The 20,401-nt window shown below is 53.6% G+C and overlaps 1 protein-coding gene across 1 annotated transcript in view; it reads left to right on the forward strand.

Moving 5' to 3' along the window:
- DKK3 (dickkopf WNT signaling pathway inhibitor 3) overlaps positions 1-20,401 on the forward strand; it is a 48,082-nt gene that overhangs the window by 23,533 nt on the left and 4,148 nt on the right. Inside the window, exon 5 of the mRNA XM_030831410.3 lies at positions 19,463-19,555. Within this exon, the coding sequence (XP_030687270.1) occupies positions 19,463-19,555 (93 nt within the window). The remainder of the gene's footprint in view (positions 1-19,462; positions 19,556-20,401) is intronic.

Raw genomic sequence — 20,401 nt, forward strand, 5'->3', positions numbered from 1 at the left:
GAATCTCCTGCCCATCCACACCTTCCTTGGTGAGATCCCGCACCGTGTCTCCTGAAAGAATCCCTGAGGCTTCGGGGAGCTCCCACTTTCCCTCGGGGCACTGCAGACTCCTGGGGGCTCTGGCGGGGGCTCAGGCCTCCAGGGAGAGGGTTTTGTGGTGGTCGGGAGGGTTTCCTGGGAGGAGGACCAGAGGACAGGGGCTCTGGGGTCATAGGCATAGCCAGTGGAAGGGAACTGGGTCAGGATGAAGGTTTGGGATGCAGAGGTATGTATTTAATGCTCTCAGGGAATTGACAGTATGCCCCAAACCTGGTGAGCTGAGCTGGTCTCCCAAGTCAGGCAGGAATGTCTTCTCTTGGTCCTATGCCCAGCAGACTGTAGGAAAAATGATGGATGAGGATTGAGTCATCTAAACGTTTGCCCAGATCTCATCGCTCTGTCTAGACCCACTGTCAGTTTCACTTTTCACCTCCACCCCCTGGAAGAGAAAGAATAAACAAGACATGTGGGTACATTTTATGGGAACACAGAGCAGTGGGATTTGGAGTCTGAAGTGCCAGGGGTTGGGATCCCTGCTCCCTGGGCAGCTTCCCCTATTGCTCTGAGCACTGGTTCCTGCCCCATGAGGGGAGGAGTTAGTGACTGCCCTAAGGGTGTTTCAGAAGGAAGAGACAATGTATGGAAAGTGTCCGGCACTTTCTCCCCTCTGAGCTAATTGCCTGGGCCTCTAGGAGCAGTGATTTACCAAATATGAGGGTGATACATTAGTACATGTATTTATTTTGTTGTAAGTTTGCCGTCCCTTGAAACCCAGTAACTGAGAAACTTTCTCAGGTGATACTGGCTAAGGTGCTAGACCAAACGGATGAAAAAGCTGTTGTGTGAAGACAGGCCTTGTGCCAAAGGTAAGTAAAGCAAGATTTCACTGAGTTACAGAATTATAAATGGCAGGGTTCACAGGGTCCTTTGAGTTCCTGTAGACCAGGGTTGAAAACATGGGGCACATACACTGCTATCCTCCCCACTGCCACGCCCATAGCAGACACGACTAATCAATAGCAGTTATTTCCTAATGAGCCCAGATGGAGCTTCAGAACTTGAGATAACACAGCACTTCAAGCGGCCATTGATAATGGAGTTTCCTGTTGGGGAAGCAGGGCCTTGGTGTCACCGTTTTTGTGATACCTAGCAAGATTAGTAACCGGGGAGATGGTCTGCCTAATGCTGAGAAGATGGTGATGACTGCTGGGGAAGGGGCTTCTCAGGGCTTCTCAGGGAGCAGCCATCCGAAGTTGATGAAGTGGTGGCCAGGAGAGTATCTAGAAGACTGTGAGCCCTGGGAAGGCAGGGGCTTTGTCCTGTTTACTTCTGTATCAACACGGGATCGGCGCTTAGTAGTTGAATGAACAAATTTAACAGATGAAAGCTGTATGACCAAGGAGTAAGCTGGGGACTATAAACAGAAGCAGCAGGCCTTGAAGATAAGACCCAGCAAAGAGCTACAAATACATAGATGAGTTTTATTTGCTTGAAAAAATGGTCCTCTTTGTGTTTTTCTTGCCTTCATTCGTTCATCTACATTATTGAGCACCTACTGTTTGCTGGGCTGTACACCAGGTATCTTTACATCTTTTATTTTCTAATTTTTATAAAACAGAGAAGTACGTGTTTTTTTTTGGCTGCATTGGGTCTTTGTTGCAGTACACGGGCTCAGTAGTTGTGGCACACAGGCCCTAGAGTGTGTGGGCTTCAGTAGTTGCAGTGCATGGGCTCAGTAGTTGTGGCATGTGGGCTCTAGGGCGCATGGGCTTCAGTAGTTGCAGCACGTGGGCTCAGCAGTTGTGGCTTGCGGACTCTAGAGCGCAGGCTCAGTATTCGTGAAGCACAGGCTTAGTTGCTCCATGGCATCTTCCCAGACCAGGGATCGAGCCCGCAGCCCCTGCATTGGCAGGTGGATTCTTAACCACTGCGCCACCATAATAATAATACCCACAAGTAGGTATTATTTTACAGATGAGGACACTGGAGTTTAGAGAAGTTAAATTCCCAAAGTCATGGTAGATGGTTGAATGGTAAAATGGGTTCCTATTCCTCTGAAACCAGATATAAACTGGCCTTTTCCATAAAAAGATATCTTTCTGATAGAAAAAGTCATGGAAGTTTGCAGCCATAATTTGAGGTGGTTTTGAAGAAGTTATTGCGAACCTTCCACCACCTGGTTCCATTCCTGTCATTTATACCAAGAGTCATTGAACACCCCCCACCAAATGTTCAAAATGAAGAATCAGAATCACAAAAGGACCACTGCATGGCCATAAACACAGGGCTCTTTCCCTCCCAAGAATGGCAGAGCCCCTTGGGAGTCACTGGGAGAGGCTCTCAGGGTTAGGAAACTGTGGAATCTCTCACCCGATTTCTTCTGCTCTCACCACTGGTCGGGTATGAGACCCGTGCCCCTGAAGGGGAACGTTCTAAGCCACCGAGGAGGAGCATTTTAAGTGGGTGGCAGGCACCTGTATCTGAAGTTTGGCCACTGACACATTTCAATGATGTGATGTGGAAAATACAGCCACAGTCTGAATTTTCCATAGTCTCATAATTCATGGCCTCCCAGAAGAGGAAGCAGGTACAGAAAGCAGAGAGAGCCCACTGCCTGGTGAGTAGCAGTCAGGGTGGAAAAACATCTTGCTTTGCAGACTGAGGAGGCCTGCTCCCCAGGCCAGCGGGTCCCTGGTGGCTCAAAGTGGCTAGGGGCCAACAGACTCCATCCCTCTCAGGCCCTGCAAGAAGCAGGCCTTACGGTCAGCCTCCCACCCCCCTCCCAGTAGCCTTTTGCTTTTCCCATTGCTTTGGGGTCCTGTTTATTCCCCATGATGTCTGCAGGGACCACCTTCTCCAGGGAGAACACACACCCTGCAGAAAGGCTAAACCAAAGTCATGCTCGGTGCCTGCCTTGGCGGAGCTGTTCCCTTCCCCGATGGCTTTGCTAGGATTTGGAGGGGGAGAGAAAGGGAAGAGAACTAATATTCCTCGAGCATCTACTATGTGCCAGGTACTGTGGACCATTTCATAGACGTGATTTTCCTTAACTCTAACCAAACCCACCTAGAACAGGGGGTGCCAGCCCTGCTTTAAAGATGAGGAAGCACAGAGTGACTTGCCAAGGTTGTACAGCTAGTAAGTGGCAGAGTTAGGATCTGGAAATAGGTCTGTCTTACTCCAAAGCCTAGCCTTCTTCTACCATACGCTACTTTACAGAAGGGGCCGATGGGAAGGTCACTAATAGTGACTGAAGGCCTGGTCCAGGCCATGATATGTGGACACCCGTGTCGCTGTTAATCTTCCTAGCAACATAATTGGTTTGGGTTTGTCATTCCCATTTTTCAGATGAGGAAACTGCAGCCCAGTGATGTTAAATGATGTTAAATGACTCCAGCAAGGAGTGTTGAGGAGGAAGTGGACCTGGGGGCTCACCGTAGGGGTAGTGTGTCCCTTTTATAGCCCGTGGCCGGGGTCTCGGCTTGGAGAGGCTGGAGCAGACCTGGTGATGGGGGTGGATTCCTCGGCACCGGCACCTCGGCAGGCAGCGCTGGGGCCATCATGATGATGGGTGGCTCCAGGGTGTCTGGGGCAGAAAACCTAGGTGTGCCCAGACCACTCTCCCTAGACCACGGCCCACGGCCTCCCCCTTAGAGCTGTAGCTTTCTGTGTCCCCTGCCATCGCAGGAAGATGAAGCAAAATAAGATGAGGCCACTTGTGAGCAGAACGAGGTCAGAGCATGTGTTTTTCGGCTTTTTCCAAGCTCATTAGCACAAATGGTTCAACTTGGAAGGCTTAACAATTCCACAAGCCCCTTTTTCAGTCCTCACTGTGGTGAACTTTGTGGGGATTGTTGGGGGGAGGGAGAGCATAATTGCTGACAGCAGGAAAGAGGCGGGGACCAAGGGCTTTAGAAACCCATTTGAGGCCCAGGGGGGATGCCAGGCTGTTTTCCCTTCCAATGGCCTAGCAGTTGCCTGGGGAAGTGACTTTTTCTGCGTGGGGGGAACAACTTTGTTTCTGTTTTCTGTTACTTTACATTTTCTTCATTTTTTTTTTTTTTTAAAGAACTTGAAGGAATCCTTTGAGATGTATCTTTTAAAGAGGATGCTAGACGGGAGGCACTAAAGGAGTAGCCCTTAACCTTGGACATGCATTAGAATCACCTTCTTAACCTGGACAGAACTCATGGAAAAGAAGCGCACTTTGATTTTCACCAACTTTTAAATCAAAGTGGTACTTCCTTCAATCTTGAAAGTAGGCAACAAACCACAGTATCATTAGCAGTTCCCGTTACCGGTCGCAGTCAGGCATATTTTTGTGCTCTCTCACTACTGTCGCAGATGACTTGAAACAGCATTTACACTCATCACTACTTAGAAATTAAGGTTATTGTCAGACCAGCCGGTAGGTTCTACTGCTCAGTGTGTTAATAAAGAAGCCCATAAAACACTGTATCTGAAAATATTTTGATAACTGTATTTCAGTGCAGTCATTTTCCTTTGTAGTCTTGTGTGTTTTCCTTTATTTACCTAATGCATTATTCTGAGAAGGGATCTGTAGGCTTTGTTAAGCTGTCATAGGAGTCCATGGCGTGAAAAATGTTAAGACCCTGTTTTTAAAAAGGCCAGGGGCCAGTGCCCACACTGGGGCCTCTTAGTCGTTCAGAGTTAGACGTGGCCTCCCTGGCAGAGGGAAGGTTGTTGAAGGGGATCTGTCTGTTGCATTCCCTGGGGTGGGGTCGCCCCCACTGTGGATGGGACGTGACCTCCAGACCCCAGTAACGCCAGCCTCCGTTCAGGTATTTGAAGCCTAAGGGCTTCGCAGACCTGTTCGCAGGAAACTGAAGTTTGAAAAACTTCTGATCACCGGCTTTGCGGGGCTCTTGAAAATGCAGGGTCAGGGTCCATCTCAGAGTTGGAATGTGCAGGTGGTCCCAGATCTGCCGTTTGACACCAGGTGGGCTAGGTGGGAAGTCTGCAGACCCCTGCAGCTTAGGGCTCCGGTGGAGGCGAGTCTTCCTCGGGGGAGGCCCGAGGCCCTGGCTGGGGCTTGGCAACCTGAGCCACCTGCTGACGTGTCTCCGGAATTCTGCCTCCCTCTGAGGGCTTTTTCACCAGTGGATCAGCTTGAGGACACAGACAGGACGTCCCATTGGAGATTTTCGATGTTTTGGGAGGGATCATACACCCCCCCCCCACAGTCTGTTCTTCCTTGGAGAAGGCTTGACCCGCTGTCCTGCAGACTCAGCCCCGAGCCGCTGGGATAGACAAGAGAAGGAAGACGAGCTAGTCCTCACCACCCCCCCCCGTTCTCTCCAGCACACGCACCTCGGGACCGGGCCTCAGAATGCTTTACGCTGAGCAGCTGGATCTCACATAGGCACCCTCTCCAAGAGTGTTTTGGGACATGACACATTCATGACTTTCTTCCCAAGGCAAAGGAAAACAATTTGAAGGGGTTGGGTTAGGCGGAGTCAGCTCACTAACTCATGTGAAAAGAGTAAAAAGAAACCAAGTGAGTAAATATGGAGAAACTCCATCTATCCCCAGTGATGGAGGGAGGGTCTTAGATAGAATCAAAATGTAACTGAGCAGTAGAGACACTCTCAGAAGCTACTAGCTTACTTACTGGAAAGCCTAAGCAGTCGCTCATCCCCTGCCCCTGAAACCTACTCTGTTCCTCCTCCATCTCCTGCATTATCCTTTCCTGTGAATGAATGAAGGAATCACACGATCGTGTGAACCATACCGGGCTTAGCTGGGTGCAGGTAAATGTGAATGCGATTTAAGTTTCATCCTGGTCATTGCTTTGTTTGAAAGCAAGGTGATTTCACTAGGGCCTGTATGAGGAGTTGTGTGAGGGTGGGGACACAGATCTCTGGTCCCCACAGGCCCCGAATGGATCCCGCCCACTGCAGCCCCCTGCGAGCATCCTCCTCGCCTGTGACTGGCACTGGCCGTGGCCTCCCCTAGTCACAGACGCAGGAAGGCCCAGAACACCTCTGCCACGGCAGCGGCTCGCCACCCTCCATGGCTGAACATTATTTGTCTGGGGCAGGTACCAGCACCGACGGGACCTCTGATTCTGGTTGCAAGTGTCCCAGAAAGTGGCCAAGGCCCCAGCAGGACTGGAGGCGAGAGGATACAGAATGTGCATGAAGACGTGAGCCACACAGCAATTTCAGCCCTGAACCAGGAAAGGAGAAAGAGGCAGGTGATGGAAATTTGCCCAGGGTGGCTGAGGGGACAGCAGAAGCAGTGCTGGGGACCGGTGCCAAGAAGCCGGTGGAAACAAGAACCGAGACGCGCCTTCCCATTGACACTCCTGTCCTGACGCCCGGGAGTTGGCTCCTGGGAGACCTTCCATGACACCCAGATCCCTCCCCCTGGGAGACCCCGTCCTCTGCTCCAGGGAGGGCTGCTCACACTTCCCCAAAGGCATCTCTTCCTGTGTCTCCTTCGAGGCCCCCGACGCAGTGGAGTCCAGGGGCGCTCCTGGTCTCCTGGGACACAGCACAGCCCCGGAGGACCCACCATCACGTCCCAGATGTTGCTTCCGGTGGCCATTCATTGCTCAGAATGTTTATGTTAAAAGAGAGAAGGTGTAAGGCCCTTGCCGTGGACTCCCCTGCCAGTACCACGGGGTCCAGGCTGGGATGGGGGGGGTGGCCTCTACCTCAGAGACCAACCAGGGCCACAGGGAGCAGTGTCAGCAGCTACTTTGGAGACTCACCATCAACAAGGACTGGTATTTTATGCAAAGTCATTTGGATTCATGGGAATTCTAGCTCTGCTGGACTCCTGAACAGTGAGGGGAGACGTCCAGCCAAGGAAAATGACATCAAACCTGTCTGGCTTGGAGAGCAACCAAGAAGACCAAGGAGGCCATAGCCTGGCCAAGGCCAGAGAGGGTCAGAGTGGAGACGAAGGAGTTCACAGAATCAGCCACCAGGCAGGTGACCAAGCAGAGGCATATGGAGTTGGCCTCCTCGCTCTAAACAGCTGCCCGACACTGCTGAGGACACAGCCTGCCGTGCTTCCTGTCTGCCCACAGCAGGGGAGCGAGCCCTGTATAGACGCCGGCATTACCCACTGAGCCGTGAGATCATCACCAGGGTGCCAGGCGGGAAGATTGGCAAGGCAAAGGGCAAGTTTGGGATGTGCTGTGCTTGGGTGATCTGTTACCCTAGTCTCCCTGGTGTAAAACAATCATTTGTTACGCTCGTGGATTAGGGGCTAGGAATTTGGATGCGGTTCAGTGAGATGGTTCATATCTGCTCCAGAGTCTGAGAGCTCTGACTTGAAGCCAGGGTGACTCAGTGGCTAAGGCTGGAATCATCTAGAAGCTCTTCATACTCACGCTTCTGGCTGTCACCTGGGACATTAGCTGGTGCTGCGGCCTCTCCACAGCCTGGGCTTCCTCCCAGCATGGTGGAGCCTTGGTTCAGAGGGCAAGCATCTGAAGAGGGAAAGAGCGAAGCAGAAGCTCTGTTGCCTCTCATGACCCAGCCTTGAAAGTCACGCAGCATCACTGTATCAGACTCATTAAAAGTGAGCCTGGGGCTTCCCTGGTGGCGCAGTGGTTGAGAATCCGCCTGCCAATGCAGGGGACATGGATTCGATCCCTGGTCTGGGAAGATCCCACATGCTGTGGAGCAACTAAGACCATGCGCCGCAAGTACTGAGCCTGCGCTCTAGAGCCCACAAGCCACAACTACTGAAGCCCATGCGCCTAGAGCCCGTGCTCCACAACAAGAGAAGCCACCGCAATGAGAAGCCTGCGCACCGCAACTAAGAGTAGCCCCCATTCGCTGCAACTAGAGAAAGCCCGCGCACAGCAACGAAGACCCAACGCAGCCAAAAATAAAATTAATTTTTTAAAAAAGGTGAGCCTAGGTGCTCTCCTAGGTTGGGTGGGATAGTTGAGGGACTGCCCTTTCAGTCCCCCCAGCTACCTATTTCAAAAAACAATCCAAAGATGCTGTAAGTGCTCTGGTGAGACGAGGCCAGTGACTCAAGTGAAGGTCTCAGAGGGCTTTGGGAGTTGAGGCACGTCCCGCCTTGGGTTGCCTAGAGACACAAATGACCAGCCAGCCACCGGCCACCTTGACTGCTGCTGGACAGGGTCACTCCTCAGAGAGAAAAACCAATTACAGACACTTGAAGCCTCCACAGTTTGAATCTTGGCTCTCCCAGTGTCAGTCTTGGCAAGCCTTATAAATGCCTGTTGGTCTTTGTAGTCCAAACGTATTCCTCTCTTCACCCGGCTTTCACTGGGGTGGGTACTGAGGGCCAGGGGTTCCTGGGAGACAGGCCCTCGCTGCCCAATGGGGAGGGTCAGGGATGTGTCTGAGGAGGACACATTGTGTTGCTCCTTAAAGATGAATTGGCAGAGCGGGGAAGTGAGGGCATTCTAGAAGTAGTGACCAAAATCGGGTCTTGGGGAGGTCAGGAAACTGGACTGGAAAGCAGGTTGGGAACTGACCGTGAAGGGCTCTGTGTGCCGTGCAGAGATTGGACTCGGGTCATCGTAGGCAGAGAAGGTGGGAAGACAGTGACTTACAAGATGGAGTGTCCTCAGGGTGAAGGTCTCACCGGGACTCACAACCTGGGTGAATTTGCCAGGACCCTTGAGCCCTGCAGATGCAGACACGGGACATCCTTGGCCCTCTTGTGAACTGAACTCAGACCTCACTGATGTGTAGGTTATTGGTTTGCACGGGTGAGGAACATCTCTTTGCAGTGGCAGGAATGTTGGCGCCCCATCCAGGACACCCCCCATCTAGTGTCAGGGCCTTGAGGAGCCAGGTTGGTTGTCTGAGGGTTGCTGGGGGAGTGAGAATTCCAGCCAAGGGGGCAGTTCACGGTGCCAGGTGCTGCCTGGTGCAGGCAGAGAGCTCCCCGTGCCGGAACCTCAGGCCCCCGTCTCTCAGGTCACAGGGGGACATAACCTGTTTTTTATTCACTTCTCCCCTTGTCACACTTCGTTATTATGCCACCGTCACAGATGCGGTCTGGATGCTCCCTGGGCCTGGAGGGCCGCCTGTCTCCTCCAATCTGGCAATGATTGAATCTCCAACCTCCGCTTCCTCCAGGGCCCCTCTGCTGGGGCAGCTCTCAGAACAATTACGGTTAGGCTCCTGACGGCTTGGGCAGCAGGCTTCTTCTGTACCAGCTGGGTCCCGTGTGTATTTGGTGAAGGTCAGACCTTCAAAGTCTGCCTTCGGAATGGGAGGTAGGGGCCGTGCAGACTCAGAGCCTCAGAAACGTGTATGGGGAGAGGGTGGAGGGCTCACTCCACTGCTTCTAACCCAGGCGGTGACAACACTCAATTGGTTAGACACAGATTGGACACGTGAATACGTTTTTTTTGGAATTAAATATGGGTAGAAATTCCCCAGAGGCAACATGGCTCAGGCTAAAAGAATGTGCTGGGAAGTTCCGTGAGTGTGGGGCTGGCTGTCTCTGTGGCCTGTCTGTGGGACAGGCTTTAGTCTGGAACACCCCTCTCCGTCCTTGAGGACCTGTGGGTGTGACGGTCTCCTCAGAGGGCCCGAGGTCTGGGCTGGGGGCCAGGAGGAGAGGAGAACTCCAGGACCGTGTCCTGAGTGATATGGGCACCGCAGGCTCTGGGGTATGGGTCTCCACACCTCGTGTGCTTAGCCCAGCTGGGGCCACATTTTCCTGTTTCACGGGTTGTGTGACTGGGGAAGAGGTATTGGTGGGAGCAGCCCCGGAGCCCCAGGCCTTTGCAGATGCTGGGACTTTAGGATAATGATAGTTGGCGTCGGCTCCTGGCTCTGGCCTGGGTTTTTCCATCGGGCTATCCCTGCAGCATGGGTCAGGCCACAGCCCTGGGTGAGGTTTGCAGCTTTGGCTGAGAGTTTCCAGGGCAGCGTCTAGGAGAGGCTGGGGGCACCCTGCTGTGTTCGAGACAAATGTGCATGAGTGTCACAGCTCCTGCGATTGACCTGGTCTTAAGGTCAAAAAAGGAGTCTGAGGAACAGGGGAAGCTGACTTGGAGATCCTGTAGAAGGAAGGGGAGGCCGCCTGCCGCTGCTCTCAGCACCGCTCCCAGCCCTCTGGGCACCTGCACCAGGGCCCAGCCTTGGAGACCCTGCCCTCCCTTGCAGGCAGAGCTGGCAGCTCCCAGGCTCCCCCAGAGGCCTCCTGCCCCACACTTCTCCCTCCTGCCCCCTGGCCTGGGCCCCCAGGCTGCCTGTTCGCTGGGGTCTGCCCTTTTCTCCCTAGAGCACTGGGTCGGGGTCAGATGGAACTCTTGGGCTGAGTGCCCCGCCTTACCACTTCTTACCCTTGACCTTGGCAAGTGACCTCACTGCCTTGGTCTGTAAAGTTGGGCTTCTCTTGCTCACTTTGGAAGACGATGAGATGAGATGAGGGATGCCAAATGCCTAGCACCCAGGGTGATTGAATCGTGTCTCCTGGCCGCTTGCATGCCCTCTCGTAATTGGGCATCCCTGGGCCGCCCTTGTACTTCTGTGCACCTGTCCTCCTCCCTCCTGTCTCCCCACAGCAGAGGGCTCCAGGGTGAAGCAGGAGGTTGTCTTGTGGTGATGGATGGAGAGCCCTGGCTGCACCTGACATTCTGGGTCTTTTCAGTAGGACAGGTATTCACTCTAGAATGAGATCTGCTGGCCTGAACTTAGCTCAGAAGCTTACTCAAGGCTTCCCACGGTCACCTTTTGAGCTCCTGCAGTGAGTTACGAGCGCAGACAGAGGTGCGCCCTGGGGGTTGAGTCGTGGGCGCCCAGCACTGTTCCAAGAGCATGCACATTTTATCTCTTTTCATCTGTCCAACAGCCTCTTGAGGATTCTCATTTTACAGAGAAATCGAGGCACAGAGAGGCTCAGTAATTTGCCCAAGGTCACCCAGCTTGTAAGTGAACCCATATTCAATTCCAGGCTGGGGCCCCAAAGCCTGCAGCTCACCCTCATGCCAACCCCAGGTACACTGGTGCCACGTGGCCTTGAGGGGCTGGAGGACACAGAGTAACCAGAGTGCGTTGAGTGCAGCGACGGGGCCCGGAGAGGGAGGTGTGAGGGTGTGTGCTCCCAGAGTGCCCGGGACTTCCCCAGTGTTGGCACTGCAGGGGCCGCATCCCAGGAAGCCCCCCCAGTTCTGGGAAGATGAGGACGGTTGGTGCCCACAGTCTGCTCAGGAGGGCCGGGGCTCAGAGAACAGCCCCACGTCTGGGAGGGACATTTGTTTATCTCAGACTGTACCATCCCCGCATCCCAGGAGCATTCAGGGCCCGGCACCACCACTACACACCTGGGACCAGGAGAGGACCATCCATCCAAACTCTGTAACCAGAGCATGGGCCTGGGGCCCAAAACTTGCTGGTTGAAAGTTTCTGGGCTCAACGCAGAAACCTTGCTCCAGTCCCTGGGGTAAAAATCCTTCAGAATGTGCCGTGTCTTTCCCCCGCCACCGACCCCATCCCCTCTGTCATACCTCTGGCTCCCACCCCGAGGGAGATTTGAAGCTCAGGGACAGAGACTGGATGTGTGTGTTAGGTCTGAAACAGAGGAGATTTGGCCACAGGCTTGTTGGGAGCGGCGGGTGTCAGATTCCTAGGGCTGCCAGAATAAAGCAAGCTAGGTGACAAGGTGACCCACTAGAAACGTGTTGTCTCGCAGCTCTGGAGGCTGGAGGTCTGACGTCGAGCTGTTGGCCGAGGTGGGTCCTCTGAGGGCTGAACAGCTTGTAGATCTTCTCTCTGTTCTTCACAACGTCTTCCTTCCAGCAGTGTCTGTCTCTGTGTCCAAATTTCCCCTTTTCATAAAGACACCAGGTGTATCGGTCTAGGGCCCACCCTAATCACCTCATCTTAAGTAATTATATCTGCAATGACCCTATTTCTAAATACGGTCACATTCTGAGGTATGCCGACTGAAAAAAAAAAACAAACACAACCTGCAAGTTGAGAGTTATGTTTTATTTGGTGGACATTATGAGGACTTCAAGCCCGGAAGAGAGGACTCTCAGATCACTCTGAGGGAGTGTTCCGAAGAGGCAAGGCGGAGGGGGGGGTGGAGCCAGGATATATAGGAGTTTTTGTAACGAAGACCAGGTAGTCAGGACATCAAAAGATTACTATTAATTAAAGAAAACCAGATATCTCAAGATAAGGAAGTTAGCACTGTTCTATGTATGGGAAGATGCAAGAGTCTGGGCTCACTGAAATCATTCCTTTGATGTGCACTTCAGCTGTCTGGGGCCAGTACCCTGCTTTTCTCCATTCTGAATTCCCCCGGGGTACACAGTTGGGGGTGACTGCAGTGGCTGAGGGCTTGGCAGTGGGCAGCCCCTTTGGTTTGTCTCCATCCTGAGTTCCCTCAGGGCTCATGGTTCGGGGCAGCTGTCATGTGATGGCTTGACGGCTGCAACATCCTTTGTTTACTGATATGGCAGGCAACATTTTTCATTCACAGGTACTAGGAATCAGGGCTTCAAAATATGAATTTGGGGGGAGCATAATTCAACCTGTACCTGGGTATTCAGAGGCAACAGGGTGTGGTGGAAGGTCAGTGAGCCTCAGCTTGGGGGTCTGATGGACTTGGGTTTACATCTTAGTGTTTCCAACTCCATCGATGACCTTGGGCTCTGAGCCTCAGTTTACTTGCCTGCAAAGTGGAGACTGGTCTTTGGTTCATCTATGTATTTTTAACTGAATGGCAACTCTGCGCCGGGCACGTGCTGGGGGATGTGAAGTGACCTCACGGGGCTGTGAGGATAGAGAGAGCCATGGAAGCCCAAGCAGGTGCTCTCTGAACCTTCCCTGCTGCAGGGGCTGTAGCTCCAAGGGCCAGCGAGTTTCAGCTGGTGGAGGTCCCCTGGGCCTTCATTTCATGTGCCCTGGCTGGTTCCCCTGAAGATGGGCTTGAGAGGAGCCTGTGGAAAGCCTCAGCCCTGGCAGGGGCCCCCCTGGTGGCCTCCTCCTTTAAGCCTCTCGATATAAGAATGTCTGGATTCCCGGGGACCATGAACAACATGTCCCGGCCAGTGTGAGAAGCGAAGTGTGGCAGCAGGAGGGCCACAGAGAAGCTGAGCTCCCCCCGCCGCTCGCCACACAGAAGCCGAGGAAAGCCTCGCGGGGTTCCTGTGCTGTTTTCTCCCCCTTCCTTTGCCTCCCCTGATAAACTCTGAAATGGAAAATCAAAGACGCAGAATGGCTCCTTTGCCATTTTCCAGTATTTCATGGTAGTGTCGAAGTGCCAGGGCCATTTCCCGGCCTAGCATCCTGCCAGATCTCCAGCGTGTTCCCTGCCGGTCCCGCCTCCGCGCCGGCCTCTGAGCAGAGTGCTGTGCAGAGCGCCTTCTAAACATAGCTCCGTCCTCGGAACAACAAAGCCTCCCCCCACCCCCCCACCCCCGTCCTCTGAATGGCTGCGGTCCTGACAGCAGGCCTCTGGGCTGTTTGTCAGCCTTCCCCACCAGGATGGGAGGGAGGGGTGGGGACAGACAGCGAGTGGCCGGGACCGGGGAGCCTCCGAAGAAGCTGGCTCTAAGTGACCCAGCTTTGAGGCCCAGATGCCCACGGGCCGTGGCCCTGGCCCTGAGTCTCCGGGGATGTGTGGGGCCTGTGGCCTCGTCCCAGGCGGGCTCTGCTAAGCTGGGACTGAGGCACAGGGGACTGGTTGGCGCTGAAGGGAGAGAGGTGATCCTCCCAGGAGGGGAGATGGAAGGATCCTGTCCTTAGGGTCAGACCCACTGGCTTGGACTTGCAACGCCACGTCTGGGCTGGGTGACTCTGGACAGATCCTTCACCTTAAATCTCAGTTTCCACATCTGGGAAGTGTGGGTACTAAGGCCCGCGTTGGGGGGAGTCAGGAGAACTGGTGCTGAGTGGCGGCAGCAGTGACCCGGCCGTGCCTGGGCCTGGTGCCAGAACACCGTGGGCAGCTGGTGTAGGCTCAGCTTGTCATCTCACCCCAGCACCTCATCCCACCTGCTCCGTGGTGCTCACATGAGCCCTTCATTTTTTTCTTTTCTTTCTTTTTTAAAAATTTTTTGGCATTCTCACAGCCCGGTGAGATAGGTCACAGCTGTGAAGTGGCAAAACCAGAATTCAGTTTCTGCTCTTTTGGCCTCTAGGGGTTCTTTACACTTTGAAGTTCCAAGGTTTCCAGTATGATCACAATTCTCAAAGAGCATCTCCAGCATTTCTAGCTGCTGGGAATGCACATCCACAGTAAGCGAGCTGGCAGACCGTTAACAAAGAAGCACCGAGCTTTCCTGGGGGTCAGTCATGCTGAACTAACCTGCCAGAGCCCCTGGCAGGTAGCAGAAACATGTCTGCAAAGGAAACCATTGCTTTAGTGTATCTGGATTTTTCAGAAGTGTTTGGCAAGGTTCCATGCCAAAAATTTTTCCATACCTAGAAAAAAATGAATTGCTTCACTGTGACTCTGTAGGGAATGCTTTGTTCTGCGTAGGAGTCAGTTTAGGGAAAGGAAGATATTCCTGAGGATGAAGCTGTTCTTTGCTTGATGGAGAATTGTGAACAGCAGGGGCTCTTAGCTCATATCTTTTTTTTTTTAATTTAATTTATTTGGCTGCCCCAGGTCTTAGTTGCGGCATGTGGGATTTTCATTGCGGGATCTTTAGTTGCAGCATGTGGGATCTTTAGTTGCGGCATGTGAACTCTTAGCTGCAGCGTGTGGGATCTAGTTCCCTGACCAGGGATCGAACCCGGGCCCCCTGCACTGGGAACGTGGGCTCTTAGCCCCTGGACCACCAGGGAAGTCCGCCCCTGCCCCCACAGCTCATATCTTTTAAAGATCTGGAAAGGGAAATATGTAGTAAAAATTCCAAGTCTACAGGATTCTTGGGGAATGAGAAGCCAAGTTAATGGAATGTGCATATTTTCTTGCTTTGGTTCCCAGATCAATGCTAACGGTCAGCATTTTGTTAGCCTGTTTGCTCCAGTAATATACAAGTGGTTTCATCCACTAAGCGGTATCCATCAGGTGCCCCCACATGCCAGGCGCTGTGCGGGGTCCAGGCGCGTGTCACACGTATTGTTATTCTGCTCTACAGGAGTGAGATTACATGCTTCTTTCACTTGCTTGTTTTACTTACTGATGGATTGTAAACATCACAGTGCAAAGAACTACCTCATTCTTTTTAATGTCTGCCTGGTGCCATTTTCCCACGAAATGATTGTACAATAATTTAATCAGTCCCCTCTTATTGGGCATTTCCATTATTTCTGGATTACAAATATTATACTGATGTATAGCCTTAAACATCCCTGTACTTGGATATTTGCACATATGGATGAGTGTTTCTGAGGATAGCCACCTGGAAGGGGAATTACTGGGTCAAAGGATCTATGCATTTACATTTTTGATAGATGCTGATGAGTTGCCTGCAAAGAACATCTACTTCAACTTTAATTACCCCCTAACTGCCATCTGGCAATGCTCAGTTTCTCAAATCCCTACCAACTTGGGATATTATGCAATGTATTAGTTTCCTATTGCTGCTGTAACAGCTTACCATATATTTAGTGGTTTAAAAACAGGAATTTATTACCGTACATTTCCATAAATCAGAAGTCCAACAGGAGTCTCATTGGACTGAAATCAAAGTATTGGCTCCTTCTGGAAGGTCTAGGAGAAATACTGATCCTTGGCCCATGGCCCTTCCATAGTCAAAGCCAGTTAGGTCTGGATAACTGGGGATGAGGGTCTTTGCATGTGGCATTGCCGTGACACTGACCCTGCTGCTCCCTGGCACGTGCAAAGCCCCTTACCATTACACTGGGTGCACCTGGAAAATCCAGGCTTCTTTCCTTATGTCAGGTCAGCTAATTAACACCCTTAATTCCACCTGTGACTTTAATGTCCCCTTGCCATGTAACATGACATGTCCATAGCTTCCAGGGATGAGGGTGTGGACATTGGGGTAGGGGGGGAGTATTCTGCCTACTGCAGATAGTATCAAACTTCTTGTTTCTGTTCTAAGTGAAAACGTGGTATCCAGCTCTGTTAAGTTGCATTTTCTTGATTATTGGTGAAATCGAACATCTTTATTTATTTATTTATTTATTTATTTATGGCTGTGTTGGGTCTTCATTTCTGTGCGAGGGCTTTCTCTAGTTGCGGTGAGCGGGGGCCTCTCACCGTCGCAGCCTCTCTTGTTGCGGAGCACAAGCTCCAGACGCGCAGGCTCAGTAGTTGTTGCTTACGGGCCCAGTTGCTTTGCGGCCTGTGGGATCCTCCCAGACCAGGGCTCGAACCCGTGTCCCATGCATTGGCAGGCAGACTCTCAACCACTGCGCCACCAGGGAAGCCCCTCGAATATCTTTTCTGCGTGAAGAGACAAAGCAGTTTCACTGGCTGTACGTTGTCTGTTCATACCCTTCTCTCTTTTCTGCTGGGTTGCATTTTTTTTTTTTTAATTGAATGATAAATTCTTTGAGGGCAAAGGCCTTCTCCTATTCACGTTTGCATCCCAATGCTTCAAAATGTGGCCGGGTTCAGAGAAGGGCCTTGATAACTGTGGGCCCTCTACTCCCTCCCTCCTGCCCCCACCACCCCAAGCTCTTGCTATTCTGTTTTGGAAGAAATGTCAGGACGCTTCTGGCTTAACTGGCTGAGTTGAGTCTGTGTCGAGGAAGGCGTGGTGGCTGAGTGCTTTACTTAAAAACCTGTCGGCTTCTCAGGCTATTATGGACTCTGGGGTCACACAGACTGAGTGCCCTGCCCCCAGCTCAGCCCCTGATTTGGGCAGCCCTTCCGCCCCTCTGAGACTCAGTTTTTCTCACCAGTAAAAACAGCCGACCTTTTAGGGTTGCTGGGTTGGGAACAGGGACAAGATCGATTCCTTTTGGGAGGGTAGACCCTACTTGCTGAGCTGCTGCACTGCTGTGGTGATGGAAACTTCGGGCAGAGTCGTGGGAGGGGGCTCGTGGGCCGAGATGCGTGGGACGCTGGGGAGACACAGAGAAGAGCAATTTTAGGTCATCTTGCAGGGTGGTGGGCAGTGTGCTCTCCTTTTGTTACTGAATCAAACTTGGGTCCACTTGCCTGCACATGGTAAAGCCGATCTTCTGATGCTGGGTTGTGGTGAGGAAAGTGCAGCGTTTGTTGCAAGGCCAAGCAAGGAGTAAAGCTCAGAAGATCCCAACTCCCCGATGGCTTTCAGGGAAGGGTTTTTAAAGACAGGTTGAGGGAGAGAGTTGCACATGTGCGTGATGAGCTTGCGGACATTCTTCTGATGGGTGGGAAGGTAACTGGGAGTCAACATCATCAGTCTTCTGGTTCCAATTGCCTGGGGTCCGTGGGCTTGTGATCAGCATCTAGTTAACTTCTTCCACCTGCTGGGGGTTTCAGTAACTGCAAAACGGCTCAAGGACATATTTAATGGCTAAACTATCACTGTTTTGTCTTGCTTGACTGTTTTCCTTTGGTTCTGCATTTTCTCACTTCTCTGATTAAATTTTTTCTTCAGAACTCAGGGAAGGCCTAGGAGGTTAAAGTTTTTCTACAAACAAGAGGCAGGCGGAGGACATGGGGTGGGGGTGAGGGTCTGTCCCAGGAAGGCCCCATTGGGTCCTGCTTGGTTACCCTTGGACACTTTTTGAGAGGTTACAGTAGAGATTTAAATTACTTTTCACTTGTTCTGGGTGTCAGCCCTGGTCCCTTCTGGAGCCCCTGGTGAGCACAGAGCCTGGCACACGGGGGTGACTGGTACCACGTCTCCAGGTTGGCCTCTTCCCCGTCATCGCTCAAAGGGGCTGTTGGAAGATGGTGTCCAGTGGGACTGATGGTCTTCCTGGCTGGGTGAGCTTTGCTTGGTGAACAGAGCATGACCGCATGCTCTGAGGTATGCCAGGCTGGGGGTCAGTGCCGGGCGGGAGTTGCAACAGTCCTATGCAGAGGCCAAGCCTGCAGCTGCCCTGAACCAAATACCCATCTTCTTAGGCCTGCAGTGTTGGCCTGGGGACACCTGTCACTTCCCAGGGACAAAGCTTCATTCCCTAGGCTACCTGGCCAGAGCCTCCCTGCTGACCCCCAGGCCTACACACATGCTCTGGCCCTGGGGGTCCCTAGAAGACCCCGTTCACAGTCTCCTGTCCATACCCATTAGCACTGGTGCCTCAGCTCACAGAGCAGAGGGAGGGACCAGCCCAGGCCACTTAGGCCAGGGCTTGCGCATCCAGGCCTTTCTGGGTCCGGCTCCACACCTGCTTTCAGCATGGAGCATGCCCAGGTCAGAGCGGGGAGGCAGGTCCCTCCCTCCCCCAGACCCTCCCATAAGGTTTGCTGGGGCCCCAGAACACCTGCCTCAGGAGAGTTTCTCATCCGTGGGTCCCTGACGGCCACATCTGGAGCCCTAGGCCCCCTCAGCCAAGGGCTGGTGGTGGAGAGGGTCCCCCTACCCTGAATAGCTGTTCTATCTTGGGGGGCCCCCTTGGCCTCTCTGAGCCTCAGTTTCCAGGTTGATAGCATGGGGAAAGTAATCCCTCCCTGCTGCTTGCTGGGGAAGCCACGAGGTAGACCGGGGACGTTGAGCCCGCCGGGGCTGGCACCATGACGGGTTGTCAGTGGTGGATCTTATGCCTCTCGCCTCTGCTGCCCTCCTCTCCCTCTGAAGCTGCCAATTCCCAGGCCGGAGCCTGACAGCAGGCCCGGAGCTAAAGCAGCCCTGCTCTTGCCAGTGACGGGTGACCATGGCCGGGCTGCAGTGGCCTCCCTTTTCTGGGCCTTGGGGTGGACAGATCCCTTCTCTCCCTTTCTCCTCCATTTGTCCGGCCGAGCAGGGCTGGCAGCCATGAGAAGGCACCTGGGCTGGAGGGCTGAGTGCCAGCTGCACCCTCCTCGGGTTTCAAAGCTGGCAGCTGCCTTTGCCAGGCAGCCCTGGACCCCAGACCAGGACCCCCAGGAGGCCCCCCGACAGCCCCCCAGCTGCACAGCCTCTGCAGCACTTTTCCTTCACTGTCAGCAGGGCCCTACTGGGCCTGGACCCCAGCCCTTCCTGTGCAGCCACCTGGGCCTGGAACTCATTAGCTCTTCTTATTAAATCCATCTGCTCCTCCTTGAAGAATGGCTGAGTCTCTGTGCTCCCATCCCGGGTGTGTGAGGGGGAGGGCTGCACGCAGACTCGATTGTGTGCACTGGGTGTGGCATCCTGCAGGGCAGAAGCCCGGGCGTGCGGGGTGGGTGAGGGCCCCCGCCAGCCTGGAGGGAGTGGATGCTGAAGTGAGAGAGCCCGGCGGGCCGCCTGGGTGTAAGAGGAGTCTGGAGGCCATTCCTGTGGGCTAAGACTTCGGGATAAAGTGGGGCTTGGCCCTTCCAGGGCACCGCGGGTCAGCTGATCTGCCTTTCACTGATGAAGCTGCTCCCTCTTCCCCTCCCCTCTCCTCTCCTCCCCTCCCCTCCCTCCCAGGAGTGCATCATTGATGAGGACTGTGGGCCTGGCAGGTACTGCCAGTTTTCCAGCTTCGAGTACTCCTGCCAGCCGTGCCGGGACCAGCAGACAGTGAGTGTGCCCAGAGGCCCCCAGAGCTGCAGCGCCAGGGCCATGGGGGCCCAGAAAAGGGGACCTGGGGGAGGCCAGTGGCCCCCAGTTCTCAGCTGGGCTTCCTGGAAGCCTCCTATGGGGCCCCACCGTGTCCACGCTTGGAACAGCCAGTCCATGGTGCCCAGTGGGGCTGACTCCTGGGGTGACCAGAAGCCATCTGCAGACCTGCTGTCACCCTACCCGCCCAGTGGCTTCTGGCCCCAGTGCCTGCCTCACAGATACGAGAGATGCAGAGGGAGGACAGAGGAGGCCCTACCCTGCCCCTTCCCTGGGGAAAACCATCCCAGTAGATGCAGCCGGCAACACCACGGCAGCCCTTGGGCAGGGAAGGGGCAACCCACGCCCCAGATCTTTCTCCCAGTCTGCTCAGAGAGGGCAGAAGGAGGCCCAGGAAGAAGCCAGAGCATGTTCCAGATGGAGGTTCCACAGAGAAGCGGGAAGCCGGGGAAGAGCGACACTCCCTCTGCCCAACAGATGTTTTAGCCAAAGCCATATATGGGCTTTTCTGGTCCTTTTCATTATTAAGGCAATAACACAGCACGATAACAAGTTTGGAAAATAGAGGGCTTCTTGCCGCCCTGCCTGGCCCCACCTGTGGTTAGGCAGCTCCTGGCCTGCTCGGTGCCACCACTCCACACGTGCGACCCCAGGTCCAAGGCACCCAGTGCCCTCCTGTCCCTGTGGCTGTCCAGGCTTGGGCCTTAATTTAATCAGCTGATCAGATTCACGCCGCTGCCTGCGTCTGTGGGCCATAAGCCATCTTCCTTCCTGACCGTTAATTAGGGACCTAATGGAAAGGAGGCA

Source organism: Globicephala melas, chromosome 8, assembly GCF_963455315.2.
Source record: "Globicephala melas chromosome 8, mGloMel1.2, whole genome shotgun sequence".
Classification (NCBI taxonomy): Eukaryota; Metazoa; Chordata; class Mammalia; order Artiodactyla; family Delphinidae; genus Globicephala; species Globicephala melas.